The sequence below is a fragment of the Plectrocnemia conspersa genome, unplaced genomic scaffold (assembly GCF_051122295.1).
Source record: "Plectrocnemia conspersa isolate PC_06_02 unplaced genomic scaffold, ASM5112229v1 ptg000004l, whole genome shotgun sequence".
NCBI classification, from domain to species: Eukaryota; Metazoa; Arthropoda; class Insecta; order Trichoptera; family Polycentropodidae; genus Plectrocnemia; species Plectrocnemia conspersa.
Genome location: NW_028277168.1, coordinates 20217009 through 20232985, shown reverse-complemented (window position 1 = coordinate 20232985; position 15977 = coordinate 20217009). Strand labels below are relative to the sequence as shown.

Genomic DNA, 15977 nt, shown 5'->3' with positions numbered 1-15977 from the left:
ATTAAATATAATTTACACATTTAATTTCATTTAAAATATTTATACAGCTAATAATTTATGAAAGTATTTCATACGCCTCCTGTCGGTAGATTTAGAAAAAACAACTGTAATTGAACGACAGAAATAGAGGCAAATTATTTGTGAAGACTCTTGCCTTTATTTGTTACAGAGCTGTAGTGTTGTATGTTTTATCATTTATATTATGGCTCGTATTTTTCGGGTCAGAATTTATATTGCATGAATCAGAATTTATATTAAATGGTCAGAATACATCGGTCAGAATACTAGCGGTCAGAATAAATATTAAGTGGTCAAAATAAATATAAGATTGTCATAATTTTTATTAATTGGTCAGAATTGAAATCGGATCGGTCAGAATTAATATTAAATGATAAGATTTATGTTGACACATGGTCAGATTCGATTTTTTCAGTTGACAATAGTGTTATCGTTTAAGATTGGTACAACTGTTCGACGGCATCTGTCGTTTACATCTTGACTCTCGTCAACGCCAACTATTAGACCTTCGCTACGACCACCACTGCGGTGAATGCTAATCAAAGTGTAACATTTCAAAATGAAACAAAATTCATTTTAAAACATGATTTTTATTTTTAATAATTACAAATTTATATTTTTTTAAGGATATTGTATTGATTTGTTCTCATTTCGGTATATCTTGTAATTGTTCAGCGTCATATAATCTATGAATAACTGTTCAAAAAGCGAAGACGCATATGTGAGTACCACAATTGGAATGAAATAATAAAATAGGTTAACTTCAAGTTTCCTGCGTAAAATATGTGACTATGGCAGCAAGTTACTTTATTATGACTATGTGTTATTTTTATTCTGACCATTAAATATTTATTTTGACCATTTTGCTAATAAAATTCTGACTGAAAATTGATTTTTATTCTGACCAAAATTTGATTTAAATTCTAGCTATTTAATTATTATTATTATTTGTAAATTTGTGTATTTAGTGTTACCAGTAAATATTGCGAGTGACGTTTCGTAAGGTTGGCAGCTGTGAGGCGCGAAAGCGGGACTTGGACGAATCTACAATGGAGTTCCAAGGGCGAAGGCGCGCGGCCTCAGCGGCCGCGACGACTCTAGGAGGCGATCGTCCACCGTTAGATCTTCAGTTCTATCGCGCCCCGCCTTCGGGGCCTATGTCGCTCCGCGAGTTCGAAGCCCTCGCTGCCGAACGAGTGCGAGTGCTTCGCGCTTTGGCGGCGGCTAGCGCCTCGGGGGCGAAGCCCTACGGGGAAGAGTGGAGGAAGGCGGCGCTCGATAGGCTCAAGAGAGACGGACTCAAGGAGGCGCTGCGCTCTTGTCAGAGGACTTCCGGTCCCAAAGGCGGCAGTGAAGTGGAATGGCTCGCTAGGCGACGAGATCGTATAGGTAAATACTAACTACCAAACTAAATTCTTATTTCACAACTTATTGTATTTTAATTTCTTTTAACATAATAAAATATTTAATATAATAAAGTGGCCAGATTTTCAAAAATAAAAATACTATTAATATATTTGCATTGTTCAGATATAAAAAGTAGTAAAAAACCCAGAAAATCTAATGGTTTTACAACGTTCACCATATTATCTAAACTGTAAAATTAATTTCATTACACAAATTTTCCTAACTCAGCTTTTTATCTAATAATAAAACTAGTTCCTTATTTTAATATATATTTCTGAAAAATACAATTCATAATAAAAATTATTATCAAATTTATCATTATCTACATTCAAATTATACATTTCGTCCTCATCATCAGATTAACCCTTTCACCGCAGCTGATTGCGCATTTGAATTTTTTTATTTTTAAGCATTTCGAAAGTTGTTTATGTGGATTAATAAATTCAAGTAATGTACAGCTTTAAATTAAACTAAATAACCGTATTAATAGGCTCAAAGGCTTATGGGCACTTTTAGATGCCCAATGAGTACTAGCGATTTTTTTTATGACTTCTATAGAAGCTATCCACGGTGAAAGTGTTCTTTGCCGTATCCAGCTGACTGCTTAAAAGTATTGGCCTAGCCTTTCACAAAAAAATATGACCTAAAGAAACTCTTTGGAATGGTTTTTCTGAAAAACAGCAGTCTTATTGCTGTCGCTTCACTTAGGAATTTGTTCATCGATATTATGAGCTATTTATAATTTTTAACAAAAAATTAATATTCTTTATTTAATTTGAAAATAATCGTAAAAAAACTGGTTAATCAAGTTAAAAAATATAGTTTTTGATTTTTAAAAAATCGCCGAAAATACGGTAAATGGATTTTGGGTTTAACTGGTTAGGAAGCCCTATCTCTTATGCAAAATCCTTCATTGTCTACGCTGACTCGACAAAGTCCGTTACAATTTTCTTCAATTGACTCTGATGTAACTATTTGGTGTGCCCTACCTCATAATCCACTCCTATATTTCCTGGTGTGACAGACATGCGTCACCATATTTAACTTTCATCGATCAGTAGATTTAAATGGGTCGACACAAAAATGTTCTTTCCCGTGAGATAAGATACGTAAAAAATATCAAAATGGTTGTAAAGAAGCTTTATTTTTAGCTTTAGTAACTTTTTTTTTAACATTATAATTTTTATTCAAACAGGTCATTTCGCATTGCGTCTTGTTTACTGTCGCTCCGAAGAACTGAGACGCTGGTACGTTTCGAGAGAACTAGAACTGTTTCGTTTGCGTTTCTCAGCCTTATCGCCTGCTGAAATCGTGCTTTTCCTCGAGTCGGAGAATCTGCGTTACGAGCCCATGTCTGCAGCGGAAAAAGCTGCCGTCGAAGATCGCCTCCGCGAATCGACACCGTCCCGCTCCGGATCGAAAGTCGACTCGGCGGATTTTTATAAAGTTAAGTTTGTTGAGGTGCTCGATCTCGTTCGGAACCGTAGAGTGTTTATTAAAGACGGATATGCTCATGTACCCGGCGAAGAACTGGCTTCGGCGCTCGCTTCCAGATTTAGAGCTCATTTGAGCGGATCTCTAGCCGCCGCCGTCGCCAAGCTGCCGAAACTCGAAGCCGACGAGCGACTATTGCCGATATTGAAAGGTGCGCACGATTCGTACTCGGGCGATACTTACGACGCTTCAGATTCAGCGCTCCCGTTAGAAAGTATAGACGCCGCAAGTGTTGAATCTTTCCCGCCGTGTATGAGGCGACTGCACGAGACTTTGAGAAGCGCTCATCATTTGAAACACGGCGGCAGGCTTCAGTACGGCTTGTTCTTGAAAGCGGCCGGTTTAAATATGGACGACGCTCTCAAGTTCTGGAGGGGCGAATTCACTAAGATAATGGAGCCCGATAAGTTCGAAAAGACTTACGCATATAGCGTGAGATATAACTATGGCAAAGAAGGCAGCAAAAAAAACTATTCAGCTTATAGTTGCCCCAAGATAATAACGGGAAACGTCGGTCCCGGAGACTCTCACGGATGTCCTTTTAAGCATTCGGATCCAAATGTGCTCAAGAATGAGCTCTTAACGTACGGATTTCCTCCGCAAGGTAAAGTTGAAAATTTATTTATTGTCTGATTTTCGTCTTTATATTATCTTTTTCTTACAGAGGTGTTCGAAATAGGGGAACTGGCGAAGAAAGGACATTATCAGATAGCGTGCGGAAAATGTTTTGATATTAAACATAACACCAAACTAGAATTGGGCATAAATCATCCCAACCATTACTTTATAGAGAGTAGGAACGTTCTCTCTGGAAATATTAAACAGCCTGATCGTTCACAATCCGATAATTCACAAGCGACGCAAACATCAAGCCAATAATTTAGTTTAGAATTAATAATAAAATAATTTATATAGTTTTAACGTATTAAAATTTTTTAAACACATTTTTACAAACTTTTATTATGCAAATATCCTTTTACATTTTTGTATAAAAATTAAATATCACATCAAAAAAGGAGTTACATATAATTAGTTGTAACATCTTTCACCATCCTATCCACGAGCGCGTCCAAGTCATATTTGTGATCCCAATTCCAGTCTTTTCTAGCAGCACTGTCGTCGAAGACTTGCGGCCACGAATCGGCTTAAATGAAATATTATATTAAATAACTGATAATAAATTATATTTTAGATTAATCTTTACCTATATGCTGCCTAGAATCTGGTCTGTATGTTATTTTTAATTCGGGCACGTGTCTAGCTAGACTCGCAGCAAGCTGTTCGGGGTTAAAACTCATCGCCGTCACGTTATACACTCTTCGTTTGAGCAGTTCGGAAGGTGCTCGCATGAATTCTAACAGTGAACGCAGGCAGTCTTCCACGTACATCATCGGCAGCATTGTATCAGGTTTCAAATAGCATTCATATTTGCCATATCTGAGAGCTTCGTGGAATATTGCGATGGCATAATCTAAAAATAAATAATGATTAAAACTTTGATTTATGTAAAAATTGTACATAAGTATGCTATTTAACTCAGTATCGTAATTCATAATAAAGCAGAATAATACATCGATATGCGTGAGATATAACTTGGGAGAAATTGTAGGTAAAATATCACAGGTCCTAGTTTTAACTTCTTAAAACCAATATTCAATAGTGGATTCAAACAGGAAGTCGTTGTTTATAGTCATAGGAATAATGAGCATGTGTTGGCCCATGAACCTATTAATAAAACTAGAATAAAAATCTTTGCTATTTTTGCTACAATTCTAAACATTTAAAAGTAATTCAGTAGATAGTTTTAATGTATTTTCACGTACACTGTGATTGATATAAGTAGTCAATTTCATTTTTAGTATATAATAATACTAAAAAAAGTCTCATGTAGATTACAACAATTAAATTAATCGAGAATAAAGATAATGGACAATAGCAACGATAGATTATAGCAATATAAATGTAAGAAAGTGAATATACAATGGATATAATATTTTTTAAATTCAAACCGCTGTTGTGTAGAATTTGTAGTCTTCATCCATTATGGTAAAATTGCTACGCGTTTGTAAATCTACGAGCTTCATTCCTGACTATCATAATGATATCGCTTGCTTGTTGTATTTCCGTATTGGAAAAAGTGTGAAAAGTTGATTTTAAATCAGGTATTGAATGTAAAAAAACAGTTTTAAGACAATAAAGTGGCTAATGGATGATGTCCTATATTTTCTATATCCATATATGGAAAAAAAGAGTTAATTTAATTAGGAAATAAAATAGAGAATGCGGCACTTCCACTGCTTATATGGACACATCATCAAAAACATCTACTCGCAGTTGATAATTTTCAACATTAAACGTTTGCTAATAAAATTTAATTATTATAAACTTTTGCTAAAAAAATATACTGTTCCGTCGATAGATCCTTCTAATAGTAGTCCTGGAGGTGATTGCTCGAACAGGAGGCGATGCATAAGTCAGTGTAGCGAAGAAGTAATAGTCCGAGCGTCGACGTGTAGTCTAGTTGAGTGTGTAGTCAGGTTTTATATCAGTCGTGCGCGTAAACCATATATCTATGGAGGGGGTAGTAGAAATGCGGCGTTCTTCTAGACGGCTGCTAGGTTCGTGAACATAGATGTCCAATGCAGGGTTTCAACATTTATACTATTTGCTTAATTGTTTCGACTATGACTAATATTATAATGATTATCTCACGTTTTTCAAATTTTAAACCACTATATTTTAAAACATTTTTAAATGTACACTAAGTGTACATCACCGGAGCGCTCGAATTTATTATAAAATTAATGTTATAAAAAATAAGTATCTGGTTACTTAAAATTCACATTTTGACTCTGATTAGCAAACATATATACAACTTAAAATGTACACAAAAGAAAATTGAAAAATGCAGACAGCAAAGGTACAATATTTATCAGGTGGAATGTTGGAGAGGAAAAACAATACACAACAACGTCCTTAATCTGTTTACTAATATTGTTAATACACAATGATATAATTAATAATCATGATGCTGTTAATCGTTTCATTATTTACGCTGTTTTGATATGTTTTATTTAACGATTGTAATAGTATTCGCAGAACTGTCATAGACGTTTATTTAATGGTTAGATCATATAATAGCTTAGCGTTAAAAAAAGTTTGCTTATTGAACATTATGGAATTTGCAATAGTCTGTAAGAATTACTTATTTCATTCAATGCGGAAGCAAACTCGGTATAGTTTTAAGAATAATCGTAATCTTAACCCTATGGAGTCCTTTGTCAACACGTATTGGACATATGTTTTTTACTGGCAGGACATTTTTTCTCAAGTTATTTAAACTCATTTCTTAAAATTCCATTTAATTTAAAAAAATAAAATTCTAGTAATAAATAAATGATTATAATTTAAAATGAATATTTTATATTTTTTTAATTAATGTAATACTATGTATATTATAAATATAAAATTTAACTTCTAAAGTTAATTATGCCAAAACAAAATTTATTACATATAATATATAATAGAAGAAATGTTTTTTTTTTATTATTATATTTAATGATAATTAAATTATTTAATTAAATATATTCATTCAAAATAGTTTGAACTTGAGCAACACTTATTAAAAAAACTTTGGACAACAAAGGGTTAATAATATTCCAAGGCCATTCAGGTTTTTAGATTTGTAACTTTTTGACTAACCGTTTAATATATCGTTTTTCATAAGTTGCATAAAAAGTTGTAACGATTTAAATTCCGCTATACATGTTTTATGTATACTATAGTACCATAGCAATTATGTTATTTTTTATCCAAGTAACATTTGATCAATGATAAGGTTAAAGTATTAACATGAAGGAACATAATATATTAAAACATAATCTAAATTCTCAAATTAACTCGATAATGTTCTTCCGCGTTATTATCTATCACTTTCGCCGTTTCAGCGAAAGGAATAATTGCCTTCTAATTATACGTAGAGAAAGAGTCTCGAGTCTATCTCTCATCACGTGCGTTTTTAACAAGCTTTCACAATATAAACATATTTATTAAGAAAATAGTTATATTCACATACCTGTGGTGCCACCGCCTGGTGGGTCGCTAGAGATCACACCTGGGAATCTCAAGCATCTGAAGTCCAATCCGAACCTGTGATAATAGTATTCTCCTAAAATTTCCGCATGAACTTTTGAAACACCGTAAATAGTCCTAGGCCTTTGCACTGTCACATTCGGAGTTGGATTCCTGGGCGAATCGGGTCCGAAGGCTCCTATCGTACTGGGTACGAATATCCTGAGCTTGTACTGCTTAGCTAGTTCTATCACATTGTGCATTCCTTCAATGTTGACTCTGACCGCTAAGGGAACGTTTTGCTCTCCTATAGCGCTCAGTAGCGCCGAGAAGTGGATCAGCCAATCGACCCTATGATCGACCACCGCCTTTTGAAGTCCTTTAAAGTCCAGGATATCGGCGAATATGTACGGTCCATTATTGGCCACTTCAAGGCTCGGTTTAATTATGTCTGATAGTATCACGTTTTCTGTGCCGTAGTTATTTCTTAGCAGTTTCGCGCATTCTATACCAAGTTGACCTAGACCACCTGTGAAAATATTTGGTTGATAAGAATAGTGCGTTTTTGTGCATCGACAATAAAATATATTAAAAATTCAATACCTGTGATTAATATCTTGGGACTTTTTCCAGTGGGGCTCGTAGAGGCGAACCTATTTCCAGTTATGGGAGCGAAGGGTCGCAATCTTCTGGTTAGGACTTGGATTACCTTCATGGCCATGTCGGGTCGCGTTCCTGAACTTGACTGACAGTCTCACCGTGGGATTATGCCCCTACTAGCGAAACGTTTAGCGCACGTTCACCTTGATTGGACCACACGGTACTTGTTCATACATCTCAGTCAGTTCAGGGATTATCAACATGATGAATGAACGGACGCTTTGTCGGTTGATTCAACTTTCTTGAAGCGAAGATTCGCAGCTCGAGAATGTTTTTCTTGCTTATCAAGATTACTCGTTCCCTAATCATAATTTTTATTGAACACTTTGGATAGTTGTAATCTCTTATATGCTCTCTGAAGTAATTTCTTTCCCTTATTCAATAGTATAAGAGCATTTCATATTTTTAATATAATTAAAGCAGTTATGTGTGCGGTAAGTAAGCTTTTTCACACTTTGGTCTCGTTGCTATTGTGACAGATTTTCAGTCCTTAGAAAACTACAAGGAACAGCAAATTGAATACTTGCTTTGTCTAACTAATAAATTAACTTTGTCTCAGCAATGATTAATTATATTTATATTATGTTTTTAGGGTTAAAAACCAGCAAATATATATAGAAAATAGCACGACTCGTGTATGTCGTGTTTCTTTTAGTATTATGAAAACCCACCAGTTTTTGTAGAGCAGTGAACGCCATGCCTTCCAATTTTTACACACATATATTCACGCATGCTAGAGCCGAGTCACAAGAATAAAGTCATATACATACATCACACGACAATACGATTGTGTGTTGTTTTTGTTTCTACCTGCGCTGTAATAACGGTTATTATCAGGAAACTACCACGTATCGGCATACTTCGACGAGTGTATGCAGAAGTCGATAACAATTTTACACGTATTATATATTATTTAAAAAATGTAATTAAAAACTTTGGGCAGTTTTCTTTAGTTTCGTTCCAACAAGACTATCACTTTCTTATGATGTAGAAGAAGAATACTGGTAGTTCATTTTCAATTTTCAAAAAGTCACTATGACAAATTGTGAGAGTAAAGAATCCAAAAACAGTTTGCTGTTAACTAATACGTCAAAAATTCGTACTGCAATAATTTTGTGAATGCATTGTCTACGTATTCAGATGTATGCGAGAGAGAAGTATGCGAGTAAGAATATTCGTTCAGCAACGCTCATTTCAAGGATTTTCGCCTGTGTCACATCCGGCTATAAAATAAATATTTCAGTATTTCGCACAAAATAAAATATATGTGATATCACAGTAGCTGGTTGTCAACTCCTATAATTCGATTGTGTGAGTAAAGCGTCTGTGTGTTTTGGATAAAAAGTGGAAGGCGTGATATTCACTGTTGTACAGCTATTGAATATGAACTTGAAATTGAATCGCTAGTACTAAGAAACTGGTTAGTTTTAGCACTACTATTACCGCTTATTGTGCTACATGTTTTTTTTTATCCAATTTGTGCCCCAGAAAGTTTTTATAATTTCACAAGCAATACAATCTCATATGCCATTTCCAACACTCCGTAGAAGTTTTCGTTTTATAGATACTGATGGCATCATTACTCTTTGATGGAAACAGAAGAAATGAAAAATGTAGAAGGAGAGGCTGCGGTTAAAGATATTAAAAAACGAGTTTTCACTATGTGCAATTTCGTTGCTAAAATAATAAAAATAATTATACATAGGTCCTAGAGAAGTCAGACAGTTAAATATTAGCATCTAGTGTCATATTAAGTGTAGTGGATTGCAATAATACCGGTATTACCGAGGAAAAAACAGCCAATACCGTTATTGACATAATTATTTTAATTAATTGCCGACATTTAATTAATTAACGACATAAAAAAATTATTGCTTCCAAAAGTATATTATGAAAAAAATGTGGAGAATGATTATAGATAAAAATGGAGAATATAGAGCTTTTCAGCAACTGAAAAAAGTGCTTGTGTACATGCTACATCGATAATACAGTGAATTGTAGCAAAGACGCACAAGAATACCATATCTGAATCCTCTCCAAAAACAAGGACTACTTTGTTTTTCTGAGATTCCAGTCAATGGAGTCACATTGTCAATGACAATGGAGTCAATGACGCGACAAATTAGTATATAGTATAAAACGTGAATTACCAAAGAATTGTTAAAGTGAAACGCGCTCCGCATAACAAAGCAGAGTATATTCAATGTTTTGTTGCAAGTTTTGGCAATGTGCATAATAAATCTCCCTCCCTGCTTAAACATCACTCCCAGGTTTTCGACGGAAGTATTTATGGTTAAAACATTTTCTCCTAAGCAATAATGGTCAATTTTTATGAACTTTGAAGTAACAATGTTCACTACTGATTTGTGAGGGTATTTAAATTGCTTTAAAGACGTAACAAAATCTCAAAAACAACAATTTAAAACTTACTAACACGGATATTTTTTGACGTGTCTTTTAAAAATTGTCAATTTTACATTTTATAGACGAGTTACAAAAAAAGTTTTACCTAAACTAGACCAATGCAACCAATCAATCATATACCAGAATGCTTATCTTAATTGTTTTCGATGTCAGTTAGCTCAGTAGATTTAGTTTTATTCTCTGTAAAACAAACATTAAAAAATCATGAATTTCAATTTAATTTAATATAATAAAACAAAACTTAAAGATTCACTCGAAAGTCTGAAAGTCAGAACTCAAAATTTCACATTTATACGATTAATAGATATATTTTAAATGAAATAATGTTTTGCAGTGGCGTAGCTATGGGGGGGGGGGGGCGGAAGGGGCGGACCGCCCCGGGCGGAATTTGCTTGGGGGCGGCATATTCGCGATGGGATCGTCTAGTGTAGTTCTTAACCCTGAATGCACTAAAACATATATAAATCCACGAATAACAAGAGCTTAATAATAACCAATTTATTATTTTAAGAAATGCTGATTTTATGACCCTGCAAAAAATGTAACCGGGGCGGCAATTTTAAGCATCGCCCTGGGCGGCACATACCCTAGCTACGCCATTGATGTTTGTGATAATATTTTTTAAGCCTTATGGAATTTATACGTACTAAGTATAGTTTTTAATATATTACAAAAAAGAATGACTAAAATAACGTAAAATATACGAAATTTGTATATTTTTTTAAATTATATTTATATTGTGCAAAATTAATTTTAATGTGCTGTTGCGTCATCAATCTAATCTTGCGCAAATTTTTATACCACTGGATACTGTTGAACAATGTTGCAGTACAATCAACTACATAACTTCGGTACTACAAACGCCCGAGGCAGAACAACTTTTTTTAAACAGTACGGCAGGTCAGCGTCCCACCCAGATCATAGGCTGAGGGAGCTTCCTGTTGAACAACAGGATAACGTGTATAAATACCTTAATTAGTATCTCACCGAACCATTAATCAATTGTCCGAGTTTATCCCACATCTGATCTGCTGACGTCCCACTTTGAATCGTCACTCCTGTTAGTATAACAAATGTGTTTTGTATATCATCTTGTCTATCACATAATGATGCGAACAATTTGCAATATCCTATAGGGTCAAGAAACGCAATAAAATAATAACTTCACATAAACGGAGCGGGTATAATTACCAAATAACATGATTATTCCTCATGGCCGCATGAATACTTTCAATGTAAGATTTATGGTTTTCTAATATCGAAAAATGCACTGGAGGTTGCATTTGTGCATAATAACTGTTTAATTTGTTTACTGTTAAAGTTATTTACTCTTAAACTAATACGTAATGTGTTATTGACAACTTGTTTTTCATGGTTAATTATACATGAATTTGTATTAAAAAATGTATTAAGGTGTTCTTTTCAGCGAATATTTAATATGCATAATAATATGTATGCCAAAATAGCCAAACTAAGAATCAAGGTCAATTTTCATCTGGGTCAAATTTAAGAGCATGGGACATGGAGAGCGTTAAACAGTAAACTTAATCGCATCACTGATGTAGCATATAGTGTTTGAGTGGCTGCAATTTAAGAAGCCATTATTTTATAATGTTTCAGGCCGTGTCTCAGACAATATTAAAAATCTCGGAAAATCCATTACATTAACATTTTCGATTATACAATAATTTAGCGAGAAATGTATCGCAAAACATTTTGTAATTAGCTGAAATATGAGCAATATTAAACATAACAATGAATTCGAATGCAATATCCTCCTTTCATCTACTTCGGGGTAATTTTATGATTCACTGTTTTTTTTTGTAACAGAACTGTGAAAATTAAATTTCCTGCAAATTTAATGTATATATTGTAATAATAATAGATCAAATCACTGATTATATAAAACCATATATTTTTTGGATTTATACCTAGCATTTATTTAGTGTCAGTAGTTAACTTTAAGAACTTTTTTATTTAACTCCGAAATTGATAGTAGTCCTGATTAAGGCGCACTTTTATTAAATCACTAAAACATAAAAGCCAATCATATATCTACAGAAAAAAGTGCTTCACTTTATTTTGAATTATATATAGTTGGAGTAAAGATGAGATTAATTAAGTGGTGCAGTAATAATTGTTAAAAATTTTAATGAACTGATTATTCATTCTTAAAGGAAATAATGTTATGCACTAGGCCACGCAAGGTGAACTTATATATTTTTAGAGGCCGAATTGGTGTAATTATTTGGGTTATCATTCTTCATGCAAAAAAAACAAATTAATATATACAGTATATAAAAAAATATTCCAGACCCAGTTTGATGTTAATACAATGCCCATTATATACATATGCATGGCATAAACCAGCTGTAAGTATCTATATGAGAATAAAATCAATACTATCTGATTGATAGTTAAAAATTCGGATGCTTATAGGGGAGTTGTTCGTTACTTCTGTTATTTAATAGGGTACTTTAAACAATACTCAGGAATGCAAGCCTCGGTAATTAGGTGGCACACAAAAACTGAGTGCTTCCAGAATCTCTAGGTTGTGAAAATTCCATACCAGTAACTTTAAGAAATGCTTTCCCAAGTATACTTGTTAACGCGGCTCGCGGGAATTGTATTGAAAATGCACAAAAGTCCCCACTATTCATAAAAAGGGTGACAAATTGTGTATAAATAACTATAGATCAGTTGCAATATTACTGTTCCACTGTTACTAACCTATCTTTAACCAAAACGGTGAAAAAATCTCTTGTATGTATGTAAGTAATAACATATGTTTTTTAAAAGGTAATTTTAATATTAAATATCTTTTTTTGTATGGATGGTTTTATTTTTTTGACCATCATGACACATTGGGGTAATCCATTAGATCGCGATATTGCTAGTTCAATTTGAATAAATAAACAATAAAATAAATATCTCAGTATACCTTGTAGGAATTTTGTGGGAAATAAAAATGGATAATATTTATATTCCCTAATGAATAATATATGCGTTGAGCTGCAATATTAAAAAAATAAGCATAATTAAACAGTGATCATATTTGGGTTAATTTAAGAATTCGACATAACCGAAATATGAAACCATTTGTGTCCATGAAATTTCGTAGACGTGCAACTGTACAAATATATGTTAGTGCATCATATGTATTTGGATTATACGTGCTGTGTAATTATACATGTAAACTTAATTTTTAGGTAGTTATTTTATACACAGAATAATAAAATATTAAATTGGTTTAAAGTAAAATAAATTTGGCAAATTGTTTCGAAATTTACATACATATTTATTTAATTTAATTATATTGAAATTATAATCTAGAAAACTCGCACAAACGTCACGTAATCTGATTTCACGTATTATATATATTTATGTATTATGCGCATTATGCTAATTTTTAATTATTTAATTATCACGTTAAATGCGCATAGTTATACCATGTTATTTTATAAGCGATGAAAACGCATGAATGAGTTTTTAACTATAAGCTACTATTATCAAATAAATAAGCAGTATTTGCGACAAGTGGTAAGGTTGATCCATAACGTTCTTAATTTGTAATAGGTCACGCAATGTATTGCAAAGTATGAACATTGTCATATGAAAAACAATAGGGTCTTCAGTACGTAACGCGAATTGTCACATTATAAAATTATATTTGTTAAATGTGAAAGTGAATTGTTCTTAAATTACAGGAAGTTGATTAGAACCAGTGGAAGGTGGAAAAGGCATTGACAAATTGTGCTTTGTGTACTCGTGTATATTTTTATATTCACTTACATCAAAAATATTTATAATAATATATAAATTTTATCTCGTCACATAATAATGAATTTTTGGGGCAAAATTTTTTTAACCGCAAAAAAAAATACAAATATATTTTACTTGGGAAAATAATTTGTTATGCTTTAGCTATAATATTTAGATTGAAAGTGATTGATAATATACGTTAAATATATCAATGGCCAATTTACTGAAAAAGATTTTGAAAAAGCCAACAAAGTAATTAATGTATTGCTTTGATTCATAAATTTGAATTATATTTTACAAGCAAACGGACAGAAGTATAAACTACATTGAATCCATTGCGTGCACTGTTGTTACTGGTGATAAGGCCCTACGAGTCCAACCCTTATGGGTGGGCACACAGCTTGTGACGGCCGGGTGAGGGGGCCCCCCATCCCCCGTAGCACTACATATTTTAACAGAGTTGATTAGTATTTCTCCATAGCACACGGGGAGATGTGCACTGGCATGCATTGCGCTTTATCATTGCCTCACATTTTTTTTCTTTTTTTACAGTATAATTTTATTCACGAGCTTTAAAATTATAATTATAAACCTATACATAACATCTTATGTTGCTTAGGAAAATCTTCAAACCCAAACCTAGCCTAAACGAATTAACCATAATATCCAACTTTAACTAATGATAGTTTTAAGCTAACTATATTTTTTAAGCTTTCATTGGTTGTCAAATTGTGTTCCAACAACAGTAGGGAAACGTATTACCTGTTAAGGCCAAAATGTTCGGAACGTATTTTTAACAATATAGTTTCACTAATATTGACTAGTGAATTTGAAATAAATTGTTTGATATATAACCACTGGCCTAATTAGTAAAAGTCTACTCTATTAGTGAAAATATATTTTTACTGAAAAATTAACATTCACTGTAACATAAAATATATACATATGTACTATGACTAGACATCATTAAGTCAATATCTGAAATTGGAGTTGGAACAAGTACATCAAATTTTTAGCTATATTTGCAGAATTTATAGAACATTCCAAAAAATAAATTCTAGCATAGAAACATATTCTAATGATAAATATGTATATAGGAAAAACTATTGGACATAAACTATAAGACAATGCGTTATATGTTGTCATAAAAAATCAATTATTTAATTTCTTGAGAAAGTTGAAGATATAATATAAAATCTGAAGACATTGACACTGAATTGAGACAACCATTAAAAACCGATACAACCGAGTTCAGTAGTAAGTGAGAGATTATTTTTTATTTCAGATAATTTATATCTAAAATATGAGCAAGATCGGGTCTTTGTTCAGTGGATATTTTATTTTTATACATTCTGTAATGTTTTTCGTATTTTAGTTTATTTAATTTAGTTTTGTAGTTAAATTAATATTAAATAGCACGAAAACTTGATGAAAGAAAAAAATATTTATTTTTGTAAAAAATCATGAATTCATTTCTGGGAATACTGTAATTCAGAGCGGCATTTTCAAAATTCGGTTTTAAAATTCCATCTTGTGACAAAAAAAAAACATTATTATTTTATACTAACAATTTATTGCTATTTTGCAATGCAATTTATTATTTTTATTTCCTAGGTAAACTATTTTTTTATTTTAGAAAATATTAACGCAAAGTAGAAATTTATAAATAAAAGATATGTAAATTTACACAAGGTCATTCGACGCACCCAGCTCTTAAAAAACGAGTAGATCAACGATAATAATTATAAAATATATTACAGTTTCATAAACATATGTACGTTTACACGTACACACTTTCACTGCTATCATATGAAACATTAAAACCGCATATCCACATCCACATTTAGGCATGCGTATCTGATGAATATTAATTAATTAAAACCTTAACTGTGCATCGTGCAAAATTTGGCACAGAGGTAACTTTCGCTGTTTGTCTGGGCTTTTATTATCACGAAGTGGATTATTAAAATGTAATTAATGCATTTTAATGACAATAGATTAATCTTCATTTTGTGATTTTAAAACATTAAAAAATGAATTTAATTTGACTATAATTGACTTCAAATATAATGAATTCATAAAAAATATATATGTACATATATCGCTCATTTGAATATAAATAAGTCTGTTATTTAATCACT

The 15977-nt window shown here is 32.4% G+C and overlaps 2 protein-coding genes across 2 annotated transcripts; one reads left to right on the top strand and one right to left on the bottom strand.

Annotated features, from left to right (window-relative positions):
* Window positions 1-971: 971 nt before the first annotated feature.
* On the top strand, window positions 972-3877 carry LOC148236223 (DNA primase large subunit-like). The gene is made up of 3 exons (XM_088185026.1): window positions 972-1407; window positions 2621-3523; window positions 3584-3877. The coding sequence occupies exons 1-3, from the start codon at window positions 1068-1070 to the stop codon at window positions 3796-3798; spliced, it is 1458 nt and encodes a 485-aa protein (XP_088041152.1). The 5' UTR covers window positions 972-1067; the 3' UTR covers window positions 3799-3877.
* On the bottom strand, window positions 3851-7737 carry Tdh (L-threonine dehydrogenase). Its single transcript, XM_088185031.1, has 4 exons — window positions 7594-7737; window positions 6995-7519; window positions 4124-4390; window positions 3851-4063 (listed from the first exon to the last, which is right to left on the bottom strand). Exons 1-4 carry the CDS (start codon window positions 7709-7711, stop codon window positions 3939-3941), a joined length of 1035 nt encoding a protein of 344 aa, XP_088041157.1. The 5' UTR covers window positions 7712-7737; the 3' UTR covers window positions 3851-3938.
* Between the last annotated feature and the right edge of the window lie 8240 nt (window positions 7738-15977).

Bases quoted from the DNA above. Each gene is read 5' to 3' on its own strand.
- LOC148236223 (XM_088185026.1), top strand. From the start codon at position 1,068: ATGGAGTTCCAAGGGCGAAGGCGCGCGGCCTCAGCGGCCGCGACGACT. The intron at 1,408-2,620 runs GTAAATACTAAC...TTATTCAAACAG, and splicing joins TAGGCGACGAGATCGTATAG to GTCATTTCGCATTGCGTCTT. The intron at 3,524-3,583 runs GTAAAGTTGAAA...TTTTTCTTACAG, and splicing joins GTACGGATTTCCTCCGCAAG to AGGTGTTCGAAATAGGGGAA.
- Tdh (XM_088185031.1), bottom strand. From the start codon at position 7,711: ATGGCCATGAAGGTAATCCAAGTCCTAACCAGAAGATTGCGACCCTTC. The intron at 7,520-7,593 runs GTATTGAATTTT...ATATTTTCACAG, and splicing joins TCCCAAGATATTAATCACAG to GTGGTCTAGGTCAACTTGGT. The intron at 4,064-4,123 runs GTAAAGATTAAT...ATTTCATTTAAG, and splicing joins AGATTCTAGGCAGCATATAG to CCGATTCGTGGCCGCAAGTC.